The 12530-nt window shown below is 43.6% G+C and overlaps 1 protein-coding gene across 6 annotated transcripts in view; it reads right to left on the reverse strand.

The window, feature by feature from the left end:
* The window catches only part of LOC139264534 (tyrosine-protein phosphatase non-receptor type 3-like), a 418869-nt gene that overhangs the window by 18849 nt on the left and 387490 nt on the right, over positions 1-12530 (reverse strand). For all 6 annotated transcript variants that reach the window (XM_070881143.1, XM_070881141.1, XM_070881142.1 and 3 more), the window contains one exon: positions 1871-2022. In XM_070881143.1, the coding sequence (XP_070737244.1) occupies positions 1871-2022 (152 nt within the window). The remainder of the gene's footprint in view (positions 1-1870; positions 2023-12530) is intronic.

Genomic DNA, 12530 nt, shown 5'->3' on the forward strand with positions numbered 1-12530 from the left:
TGTACAAATGTCTCATTAAACACCAAAAAATAGCTTTGTGTGTCCCAAGCTTTCTCCCAGGAGATTATGGGCTAGAGATTGCATAGCGCCCCATTTGGGGTGATACTTTTGCGCTCCTTCAAAAGTTATCGCCAGACGTAAATGATTTGCTGCTCCCGGGAGCTTCAGCTTTAGCGTTCCAAGAGGGAAGTGGAGTGCTACATCAAGCACTACCACTTCTGTTAGAGCGCTAAAGTGTAGGAGGGGCGGTAGCGGCAGAGCGTTGAACAATATTCAGGGCAGTGCTGCCATCTTTAGAGGCTCCTTCCCTCGCTTAAAGGGAAGGGCCAATGTTGGTTTGAATCAATCTTAATGCTCTCTCTGAGAGGCCACGGGACCTGCGCTTCGTGCATAACATCCCATGCACTCTAAGAGTGGAGGGTTGAGGAATCGTGCAAAAATAAGCGGTCAAATCAATCAAAGGATACCAGACTTGTGCCAGCAATAAGGTTTGCTCTACCTGACTACCATTGCCTTTAAATATCGCTCCCCAAGTGGCCAGCCGAGGTGATAATGGATCCTGCGGCTGCCGCTGTTGACGTCTGGCGATGCCGCAGGGACCGGGAGCGAATATCACATCCGGGGCTGTAATGGGGCTCTGCGCACCGGTTGATATCACAATCTATGGGGCACAAAAGAGCGAGGTGGTATGTGTTAGCGCCAGCGCAAAACCGCCATGGAAGTTCGCGGGTGTCACTGAAATCGTCGTGCTCGGTCGATAACCCCTTAGTGCCCCGTTACCACCCCCCGCAGATGTTAACGAGAGGCGTAAAGCAGCCGAATTTCTCCCCCTGTATGACTGATGGTGGGGAGGTGGGTATGTGTGCTGGTGGGAATGGGTGCCTAATCGTGATGCTTCAGGTGCTCTGTGGGGCAGGCTTAATGGCAGGCTACTGTTCTTTTCATATATGCACCTTGACCTCTATATTCTGGTGCGGGGATGCGGTGGGAGGTTGAAAGCATCTCAGATGCAGCCTGAGCTACGTGGCATCCCTCTGTTGCTTTCTTCCATTCTTCCTCCAAAAACACCGATATAGGGGGAAAGCAATTATGAAATTTGGCACAAGGAGAGAAATAAATGTTACAAAGTGTTTTCAAAATACCTCGGTAACAACAGGGAAAAACAGAAAAAGTTTCAGTAATAGCCTAGTCATGCTGTAATCTTAGTACTTGTGTTTTTTAAACAATCTTTCAATGGGCACAGCGCTCAGCAACCCTAAGTGTCCAGTTTATATTGATGGGAGTAAAAGAAAGTGTTAAATAGGCGGAAGTGAAGAAAAAAATTGTGTATGAGATAATTAACAGACTGGTGATGCATTTAGTACAACTTTAAACCACAACCACAAATTCACAATGGGCAAAGTAGACAAGGGTCCAGCGTAATGCATTTTCCAATTAGGAATGCCCACTTTACACAGCAAAAAATTGGAAAATTTACCCGAGTGTCTCATGCATCATTTATCCTTGAAATGGCCAACCAAATCCATGTGACACCAGATGCTAAAATTCACATTTAATAGAAGCACTTAAAAATGACATATCTATTAAACTTAAGAAACTTTAAAACAGCATTACACCAGCTAGCACTAATGTACTATTATAAGCTTTCTGATAAAAGCAATGGGATGTTGATAATTTAGAAAGGAAACCATAACCTACTACAGCAGATGTCATCATTCTTTACCTGACAATAAGGCTTCATTATTGATACAATAGAGGGGGTGTCAAGTATTCCTGCTGATCTACTTTGTAGCTGCAACCAGACTCAGCACGAGAGCATTTTGTCCCCAGCATGCATAATTATCTTCCCTGCTGAAAAGAAAATAAGTACCTGCAATGAACAATAACTGGCTCATTGTCTCGTCCGATTCTTTTCTGTCTCATACATGTCACAAAGTCAAAGAATTCTGTTGAGTCATCAGGAACACCGTGATCAGGCCATGCTAGATACTGAAGATGACTGACAACACGTTCCAGTCCCGTCTGCAACAATGGAAAAAACAAACCAGTTCAAATTAATTATATTCTGTCAATATCTTAAAATCCATGAATATTTACTTATAACTGCTGACTAACCTCGTCAGGTCAAGCTCTTAAATACAAACAGAAAATTAGTTGATCTGTCAGCAACTGAAGAGAGGAAAGATAGGTTAACATTTCGGGTGGGACCCTTCACCAGAACTGGTCAAAGGCTTGATAAAAAAAGATATAAAAATCTATACAACGTATACAGTTTGGTAATCCAAGGATAAGTATAACATATCCACATCATATGATAGCAGAGAGGAGACTGTGGTCAGGCCTGATGAAAATCTTTCTCCATCTTCTGCTTTCCAATGGAACAAGCAGGTCTTCTGGAATTGATTAACTTTCTCTATTAAAGATCGGGACCTTCATATTGTCTTCAGGGGAAAGCATGCCAGCTCCCAAATTCCTGGCCTACCCAGGGCAGATATCCTCTTTTCTGCTCTGCCAAACCCAGGAATGTTGGGGTTCTTGTCTCACATTTAGGATAAACAAAAACTACAACAGAATGTTTCCCAGCAATATTCACAAAATAGGAAAAATATACCTCAAATTGATAGTATTATAAAATTGTTTTCAACTGTACAAAAATACAGTTTTCAAAAACAGGATGCATTACAAAATGGCTGATACAATACAGAGAATTGAGATGCATTGGTAAGATTATTGAAGGAAGCACGCAATCCATCTTCAGTCCTAAACAATTCATTATTAGAATTTAAATAAAGGATTACAATGCATGAATCACTTGTTCTCCTAACCTTTTTAAAATAGCAGAATTAATTGCTTGGATTATTTCACGTGTGCAGAAAAAAAACGCTTTCAGTGGTGATTTTTGTACTGCAAGCAGACAAAATATTTTCAACAAAATCATGTCATAACTACACATAGAATCTGCACATATATCAATGAATGTACAATTTATAAAACTGAGCGAGTGCACTAAAATTATAAAGAAAGAACAGTCGACCATAAATGGTCTTTGCAATTAAGCTGCAGTGAATTTACTTTCTGCACGCAAGTTTTGGAGAGGATAAAATCACTTCAACAATATTTCTCACACATCGTTTTCTTAGGATGGATTTTCTGTCCCACCTAATTTTGTGTGGTGATCAGGGATACAAAGACTTTATAAAATCACCTCTCAGATGCCTCCTTTCTAGGCTGATAAGCCCAAATCGATCTAATCTTTCTTTATAACTCTGACACTTGACATAGGGATCAGCCGTGGCTTTTCTCTGCACTGCCTCTCTTGTTCCTCAGTGAACACAACTGGATGCAGTAACCAAGATCCAGTCTAAACAGAACATTATAAAGTTTCATCACTACCTCCTATGACTGATATTCTACTGTTTTGGCTATGAAATTCAACATTCTATTGACCTTGTTGATTGCTGCTCTGTATTAAGAGAACATGTTTAATTTTGAGTCTACTAAGATCCTAGGTTTATTTCAGCTTCTTCCTCAGCTATTTCAACACCATTTGTGGAGTATGCATACTATTGTGTATGCAAGTACTCTCTTTGTGACTCCACGAGGCACTTGAACTGTACAGACTGTAGTCTTTTATTGTAGCTCCTAGAGTGAGGACACCAAGAGGTGAGCTCCCTTTTATACTTGGTTACCTGCAGTGTACAGGTGACCATCAGGTCTCCAGCAACAGCACCCTCTGGTGTATAGGTATGGTATATACAGGGTGAAGCTACATTCAGTTCTAGTGTTACAGTGACATGCATACATAACAACACTCCCCCCTAAGCCTTTCCCAAATCCTTATTGCCATGACATGGGGAGGTGATCAGTAGTGGGCTGTGGGAGGTTGTGGTGAGGGTTGTGTGGGTGCCAGGTGTGATCCCTGTGCTCGTGGCTGCACTCATCCATTTCCACTCCTCTCACACACAGATCATGTGGGTGTCACTGTTGGAGGATTCCTCAGTGGTGGAGCCAGTGCAATGGGTAAGGTACATACTTTGTAGAATGGGTAGGTGGTGGCATTTGGTGGTGGGAAGGGCCACAGGGCTGTGTGGGCTCCTTGTCCTCCATTGGTGATGGAAGTCTGGTCATCCCAGGTTCCACCGGGAAAGCTGGAGGGTACTGGCCTCTCGCTCCCGGTGCTGGTCCTGGTGGCCAGGGGGTGTAGGGCCGATCTGGGGCAGGTTGCCAGTGGTGGTGGCTGTGCTGCCCATTGACCACTGTCCCTGCAGTGGGTCTGCTCCCACTGGGTGTGTGTGAGCCCTTCCTGGGGCATCACATTTGTCCCAAAAGCCGGGCTACATGGTCAGGTAGCCCACTGGACCTGGGGGTCTCCCACGGGGGGTTTCCTCTGGCATTGACATTATACATGTAGAACCCGGTGTCATTTATCATTCTACCTTTTACAGGCATGACACATTAGTTGTGATCGCAACTAGTCGACTCTATATTATTATCTCTTCACATTTTCACATTTTGCACTTGCAACACTTTCTTGTGTATCGGTATCTCTATATGGGGTTACATTGATTACATTAGCATTTCTGGCATCACTATTCAGCAGTACAAACTTGCTGCTTACATCACTTTTAGAAGCATTCATTACATGTTTCCCATTAATTTTTCCAGCGTCACCATTTAACATTACATTTGTATACCTGCATTCATTTACTGCACTTTTAATTTTAATATCACTGGCATCGCTGTGCCTAGAGTGGAACTGTCCCTTTAATTGTCTTGGGTTGCCGGTCTCCTTTAAGAGGGCCTTGCAATCTTTACCCCAATCTGGTTCGCCGCTCGGTACCACGTGTTGCTCCTCCAACGCTGCCCCTCGTGGTCTGGTCGCAGCCATTTTGATTCCAGGTGCTTCGCCTCGTGGTGCGGCCGCCATCTTCTCTCTCTCCTCGAGGTAGGCTGCAGTGATCCTTTTCTCCCCAGGTTCTGCCACGGATGCTGGGAATCTACCTTCTACACCAATCTTCTTCCCTCGGAGTCCTGCCACGGCCTGGAAGGTGAGGTCTGATCATTCGGGTTGGATCATCTCGCTGCAGTGTTGTGCAGTCTGTCATCGCCATGCAGTCGAGCTGGACGGTAGGATTTCTATGATTCAAGCTTGGGGGCCGCGTAGGATGTCGATCGCTGGGGCCCGGACGCTGTTGTCGCTCCGACCTATTTGGACTTGCTTCATCCAACTTCTTCCCAGCAGCGTTGGACCATCATCTGCAACGATCCACAATGCGAGCTTGTACATCAAGGTTGGCATGCAGATACAGCAGGCGGTTAAGAAAGCAAATGGCATGTTGGCCTTCATAGCGAGGGGATTTGAGTACAGGGGCAGGGAGGTTGTACAGGACCTTGGTGAGGCCACAGCTGGAGTATTGTGTACAGTTTTGGTCTCCTAACTTGAGGAAGGACATTCTTGCTATTGAGAGGGTGCAGCGAAGGTTCACCAGACTGATTCCCGGGATGGTGGGACTGACATATCAAGAAAAACTGGATCAACTGGGCTTGTATTCACTGGACTTCAGAAGAATGAGAGGGGATCTCATAGAAACGTTTAAAATTCTGACGGGTTTAGATAAGTTAGATGCAGGAAGAATGTTTCCAATGTTGGGGAAGTCCAGAACCAGGGGTCACAGTCTAAGGATAAGGGGTAAGCCATTTAGGACTGAGATGAGGAGAAACTTCTTCACCCAGAGAGTGGTGAACCTGTGGAATTCTCTACCACAGAAAGTTGATCAGGCCAATTCACTAAATATATACAAAAAGGAGTTAGATGTAGTCCTTACTACTAGGGGGATCAAGGGGTATGGCGAGAAAGCAGGAATGGGGTACCGAAGTTGCATGTTCAGCCATGAACTCATTGAATGGCGGTGCAGGCTCGAAGGGCCGAATGGCCTACTCCTGCACCTATTTTCTATGTATATCGCCACCATGGGACACCTGGACGTCCACGCTGCCAACGACTGGGATGGTGCTTTTTGTGTAGGTGAGCAGCTTTGCCTGGATTGGGGACAGTTTTGGTCGTTCGGCGGGATTGTTCCAGAGTTTCTCAAAGGCCGTCTGATTCATCAACGACTGGCTCGCCCCTGTGTCGATCTCCATCGAAACTGAAACTCCGTTGATTTCCACTTCCATTTTCCAGGGGAACTCTCGGTGGAGCAGGTATATATTCCGTATTCTTCTTCCAGGGGCTGAGCAGCTTTGTCCTAATCAGTGTCGGAGCCCAGGTGATTGGCCAACTCTTCAGCGACTCGGTGAGTAAAACTTTTTCTACACATTCGCTGAAGGTGACTGTTCGCGTTGCAGCCTTTGCAGGTATAGTCCTTGTATCGGCACTGGTGGGCCCTGTGGTTTCCTCCACAGCGCCAGCATGGGGCTAGCCGATTCCAATAACGAAGATGTCCCTTAGTGCTTCGGTGAGGTGGTCGTTAAAATCACACGGTGCAGCCAACCTTCTTAGATCTGCAGCATACTTAGCAATTTCTTGGCCTTCGGGCCACTGGTAAATGTAAAACCAGTGCCTGGCAGTGAGGATGCTCTCTTTGGGTTTAAGTTGGTCTTGTATTAGAGTTACGAGCTCCGCATAGCTCTTGGTTGTCGTATTTGTTGGGGCTGGCAGGTCCCTGATGAGGCCATGGATAGTGGGCCCACAACTGCTGAGCAGGATGGCTCTGCGCTTGTTCGCCAGTGAGATCGGTGAGTCCCCAGCCAGGTCATTCGCGGTGAAGAAGTGTTTTAATCTTTCCACAAAGACATCCCAATCTTCCCCATCAGGGAATTGTTGGGAGTTGCTTAGATTAGACATGTTGTGCGTGGTAATTCATAACCTCATTGCCAGTTATTGTGTATGCAAGCACTCTCTTTGTGACTCCACGAGGCACGAGTATGGCACTTGAACTGTACAGACAGTAGTCCTTTATTGCAGCTCCTAAAGTGAGGACACCAAGAGGTGAGCTCCCTTTTATACTTGGTTACCTGCAGTGTACAGATGATCCTTAGGTCTCCAGCAGCAGCACCCTCTGGTGTACAGGTATGGTATATACAGGGTGACGGTACATTCAGGTTTAGTGTTACAGTACATCATTGACATGCATATATAACACATACTGTCTGTTTTTTCTTCCTACGAGTAACAATTTACATTTGTTCACATTACATTTTATGTAATTTTTTTCCTCACTTACACTACCCCTCCTAGTTTGGTATCATCTGAAAACTTGACCACTTTGCATTGAGTTCCTGGATTCAGGACAATGATGTAAATTAAAAACAGGAGTAGTCCTAACACCGAGCTTTGAGGCACCTAACTAAGTACTTCCCTCCTCTCCTACATAACTTCTCTAATGAGTTCTCGTTATTTACTACCCAACAGCCAGTTTCTTATCCATTCACAGGGTTCACCAAGTATTCTCCAAAATACAAAGGGTTGGATTTTAAGGAGGAGGGTGGGGAGGCCGGATTTTCCGCAGGCCCTGCCGACTTTAACGGGGGTCAGGCCGGGCCGTTAAAAGGATCGGGGATGGAGGGACAGTGTGAGAGAATCAAAGCTTGGTCAAAGAGGTAGGTTTTAAGGAGGGACTTAAATGAGGAAAAAGAAGTAGAGACTGAATTCCAGAGTTTAGGGCTGAGGCAGCTGAAGACATGACTGCCAATATTGGAGCGATAGCAATTGGGCATATGAGACACTGAGATTTCTTCCCATAAGCACCCAACAACAACATGCATTTATATAGAGCCTTTAATGTAGTAAAACATCCCAAGGCGCTTCGTGTTATGTTCAGAATAACTCCACAAGACTGTACGCTGTAAGCTCAAACTGATGTGACCTTAGTGTCTCTAATCAAACTCCAGAATGCTGAAGCAGCATGGCAGACAACCTCTTATACTTGCTTGCACGGGGTGTGCAAGTGACCCTTGGGTCTCCAACAGGTGCACCCCCTGGTGGCAAGTATTATACTATTATAAAGTTTACATACATAACACTTCACTGGAGTGTTATCGAACAAAATTTGACAGAGCCACATAAAGGGATATTAGGACAGATGATAAAAAACTTGGTCAAAGAGTTAGGTTTTAATGAAGAAAGAGAGGCAGAGAGGTTTAGGGAGGGGATTGCAGGGCTTCGGGTCATTGCAAGTGAAGGCACGGCCATCATTTATGGTGCGATTAAAACTGGGGATGTACAACGGGCCAGAATTGAGGAGCGCAGATATCTGAGGGTTGTAGGGCTGGTGGAGGTTACAAATATAGGGAGGAGCAAGGACATAGAGGGATTCAAAAACAAGGATGAGAATTTTAAAATCGAGCTGTTGCTTAACCAGGAGCTGAGTGATTGGAACTTGGTGCAAGTTACGATACAGGCAGCAGAGTTCGGATGAGCTTAAGTTTATGGAGGGTCTTTTTCTCCTTTGCTGCAATTTACCAGGAGTGTCTGAAGGTTGGTATCATAATACTTTTGGGGTCTTCTTTTCTACCACCTTTCAATGCTCTGCCTCCTTCTTTAGGTGTCTGTCGGCTCCTCCAATCGAAGGCATTCTTCAAAATGCCACACAGTCTTAGATGACCCATCTATTACAGTCAACTCAGGCTTGTATAAGGCTTCAGCCACTTCTTGTTATTTAAAGGCTGCACCAGTAGTTTCCAACTCCCCGCACATTACTGCTGTGTTACACAGGAGCTGCGCTATAGAAATGCTAAAAGATACTTAAACGAGTTGAGTCCACAATTTACAGCAGGGTTAGGGTTGCGGCTCTAAGGGCACAAAAATATCAAAAATAGCACCATATATTTTTGGGGCCTTGGTGTTTTCTGGGCTTGAGATTTTCTGTTTCATAAGAACATAAGAAATAGGAGCAGGAGTAGGCCATTTGGTCCCTCAAGCCTGCTTTGCCATTTAATAAGATCATGGCTGACCTGATCTTGGGCTCAGCTCCACTTCCCTGCCCGTTCTCCATCACTCCCTTATCACTCAAAAATCTGTCTATCTCCACCTTAAATATATTCAATGACCCAGCCTCCACAGCTCTCTGGAGCAGAGAATTCCACAGATTTAGTGAAGAAATTCCTCCTCATCTCAGTTCTAAATGGGCGACCCCTTATTCTGAAACTATGCCCTATAGTTCTAGATACCCCCACGAGGGGAAACATCCTCTCTGCATCTACCTTGTTGAGCCCCCTCAGTATCTTATATGCTTCAATAAGATCATCTCTCATTCTTTTAAACTCCAATGAGTATAGGCCTACCTGCTTAACCTTTCTTCATAAGGCAACCCCTTCATCTCAGGAATCAACCAAGTGAACCTTCTCTGAACTGCCTCCGATAGAAGTATATCCCTTCTTAAATAAGGAGATCAAAACATTACGCAGTACTCCAGGTGTGGCCTCACCAATACCCTCTACAGTTGTAGGACTTCCCTGCTTTTATACTTGCAATAAAGGCCAACATTCCATTTGCCTTCCTGATTACTTGCTGTACCTGTATATTAACTTTTTGTGTTTCATGCACAGGGACCCCCAGGTCCCTCTGTACTGCAGCATTTTGTAATTCCTCTCCATTTAAATAATAATTAGCTTTTTTATTTTCCTGCCAAAGTGGATAACCTCACACTTTCCCACATTATACTCCATCTGCCAAACGTTTGTCCACTCACTTAGCCTGTCTATATCCCTTTGCAGATTTTTTGTGTCCTCCATGAGATACCTACAGTCTTCTTTATTCCACTGAGATGTTAACATACAGACTTCTATAAAGTTAACTGAACACCACCTTCTGAGGAATGCCGGGGCACCAACAAACAGCAATGTGGTTGATGAACAGCATCATCCTGTGGATGGTACCTCCTTTAAGGATCTCTCCCATACCCACTCAGAAAGTGGTGTATTAAGTTTTAAATATTACATCATTGCATCAGGTATTTCATGCGGACATTTGTATGTGTTTTAAAATTTTAGTTATGTAGTGATTGAAACATTATTTGATTTTCACAACACTTATAACCATAAACATTTCCACTGTTGTAAAAGTATTGTTTTGAATAACATTTCTGCACACATCTAATTTTAATTCCATTTCTCTTTCTTGACCTGTATGTGTGTTTTTCCCCATTTTATCTAAAAGTTGCACATAAGCCCTAATTTGGCTGCTTAAAAGTTATTGGCACCTGGAGTCCTCCCTTATAATTAGTAGAACTAATTTATATAAAGCAGAATGATTTCAGTTAGTTACACAGTTTCTTTCGAAAAGCTACATATTTTTTGCTATAATGTTCCAAAAATGAATAATGTTGTAAAAGAGCAAAGTTTGCACCTAAATTGTATGTTTTGGTTCATTTTATATGGCATTAGATTGTTGTGCATTATTCTTATTCTTGACACATTGATCCAATATATACGAAGGCAACAATCACTTAAATGGTATCGAAAAATGGTACCGAATTAATGTCAATTATCAACAAATTTTAATGCACAAATCTCAAACAGTGTAATCTCAAGATTGCAGTGATGAAATTGGCCCTTTTTTTTTTATAAAGAGCCGTCACCGCCTCTCTAGATTGGAGCCGCTGCTCAGTACCCCTGACTGCTTTCCCCTGTGGCAAGCTGCCTGTGGCTTGGCGGTGCATCCGCCCTTAAAGGGGAGGGCGTACTGCCGCGGCCGCCATTTTATTTTAATTGTCGGACAACTCCGAGGTAGGCCCGACAATGGCAGCCATGGGATTGGCCGGGCCGCCAACAGGCAGCCCGGCACCCCCTCTTGGGTGCCGGACCGCTGGCCCAGCCGAAACCCTTCCTGGTGGCCCAGTGGGTGCCACAAATGTGACTGCAGAGTTTGCAGCAGCCCTCCCCTTTAGCTGAAGATGAGGGATGTTGCTACGCATCAGCGTAATGTGGGACATCTGCCTCGCACTGACGTCATCAGTGCTGCGTTGGCATCATCAGCCGATGACACCGACTGACATCCACTAGGCTCCACGCCGACTTGCCCCAAATAATTAAAAAAAAAATCTCAATTTTACTCCACTCTTTAAAAAATGGTAAGTGCATCCGCTTTCAGTGGGGGGGGGGGGGGGTGGGAGGGGAGGCAATTTCAGCCCCTGCCTCTTTCTAGAATTTAATGAATACAGCCACAGTGCCAGACATTCCGGCATCTCATTTTGTTCTAAAATAGGTAATAATTAATATACTTGACCCTTAACTACAAAGTACAATTATTAGATGATTGCATATGTATCCACATTTTATGAATATACATTAGGTTTGTTCTTCTATATGGAATTTTCTAGCCTCCATGATTAGCAGCTTGAATATGACTTTACAAGGGTGTGTCCTTGTTCAAAATAAGATACATAACTACCAATTGCAGTATTCTATAAAGATGTGTTTATGATTGATAACTCCATATATGCCAATTTTGTATTGACTAATGCAGTTTAAGTTTTTCACATAATCACCTAATATTGATGGCTATTTTCCTGTTAATGGAATAACAGTCTACCAGATAATGGTTTTATTGTTAGTTCATGAAAACGAAATAACTAATTTTAGCAGCTGTCACCATCACTCTTGTAGAGAGCTACTGAATTTAAAAAAGAGAGCTACTGACACTGCTACAGGTAAATTATAAATTACACCAAATCATTCCTGTAAATTAATAATAACTGCCATTAACTGTCACATATCTGAAGTTATTTATGCTCTTTCAAAACATAAGTGTACTTTCATACATTGCAGAGGCAAGTACGAACAGGTTCTTTACAGCTCAGTGCTCTCATTTTGTACTGACTAATGAAATTCCAATCATACCTGAACATTTTAGATTCAAAAGATGCTCCCATCTGTGCAATCATAAGCCATGGGGATTGTGTGTGCTAAAAAGGAATTCTTTCCCATTTTCTCAATACTTTGAAATTCAGCATCAGCTTATTGTGATGCGATTAGATGAGCAAAATATGAAAAGTATCACTGCTTAAACCAATGAACAGAGATTTATGCAGAGCAAGGAAGTCTATTATGTGGGTTGTGAATGGAAGAGTGAGTGCACTTCTGTTGTTAATCTTATAAATCTTTGATTTTTTATTTCCTTGTCTTTGTCTTTTCCCCTTATTCATTTTATCCCTCTGAGCAGGACTACAACAACATCAACTACGACCAGACTGAAGGCAATGGAGATAAGGGAACAACTTCAATGGAGTGCCTGTGGTATGCATACTTTCAATGCTTCTTTTGGAAGAGATTGAAAGGAGGCATTTTAATATTTTTACTTGTCAAAAATGTATGGTCTAAAGAGCTGGTAATTGGGATTAGACTAGACTGTTGGTCTAGTGGTAAGTACTGCAGGGAATAGAATACGGCCAGGGTGATCTCCTGGACTAGTTTCGATCGCCTGGATGGGTTGGAGAGGAATTTTCCCAGATTTTTTCTCCCTAAATTGGCCTGGGTTTTTATCTGGTGTTTGCCTCTCCCAGGAGATCACATGGCTCCAGTTAGGGTGGAGT

The sequence above is a fragment of the Pristiophorus japonicus genome, chromosome 5 (assembly GCF_044704955.1).
Source record: "Pristiophorus japonicus isolate sPriJap1 chromosome 5, sPriJap1.hap1, whole genome shotgun sequence".
NCBI lineage: Eukaryota > Metazoa > Chordata > Chondrichthyes > Pristiophoridae > Pristiophorus > Pristiophorus japonicus.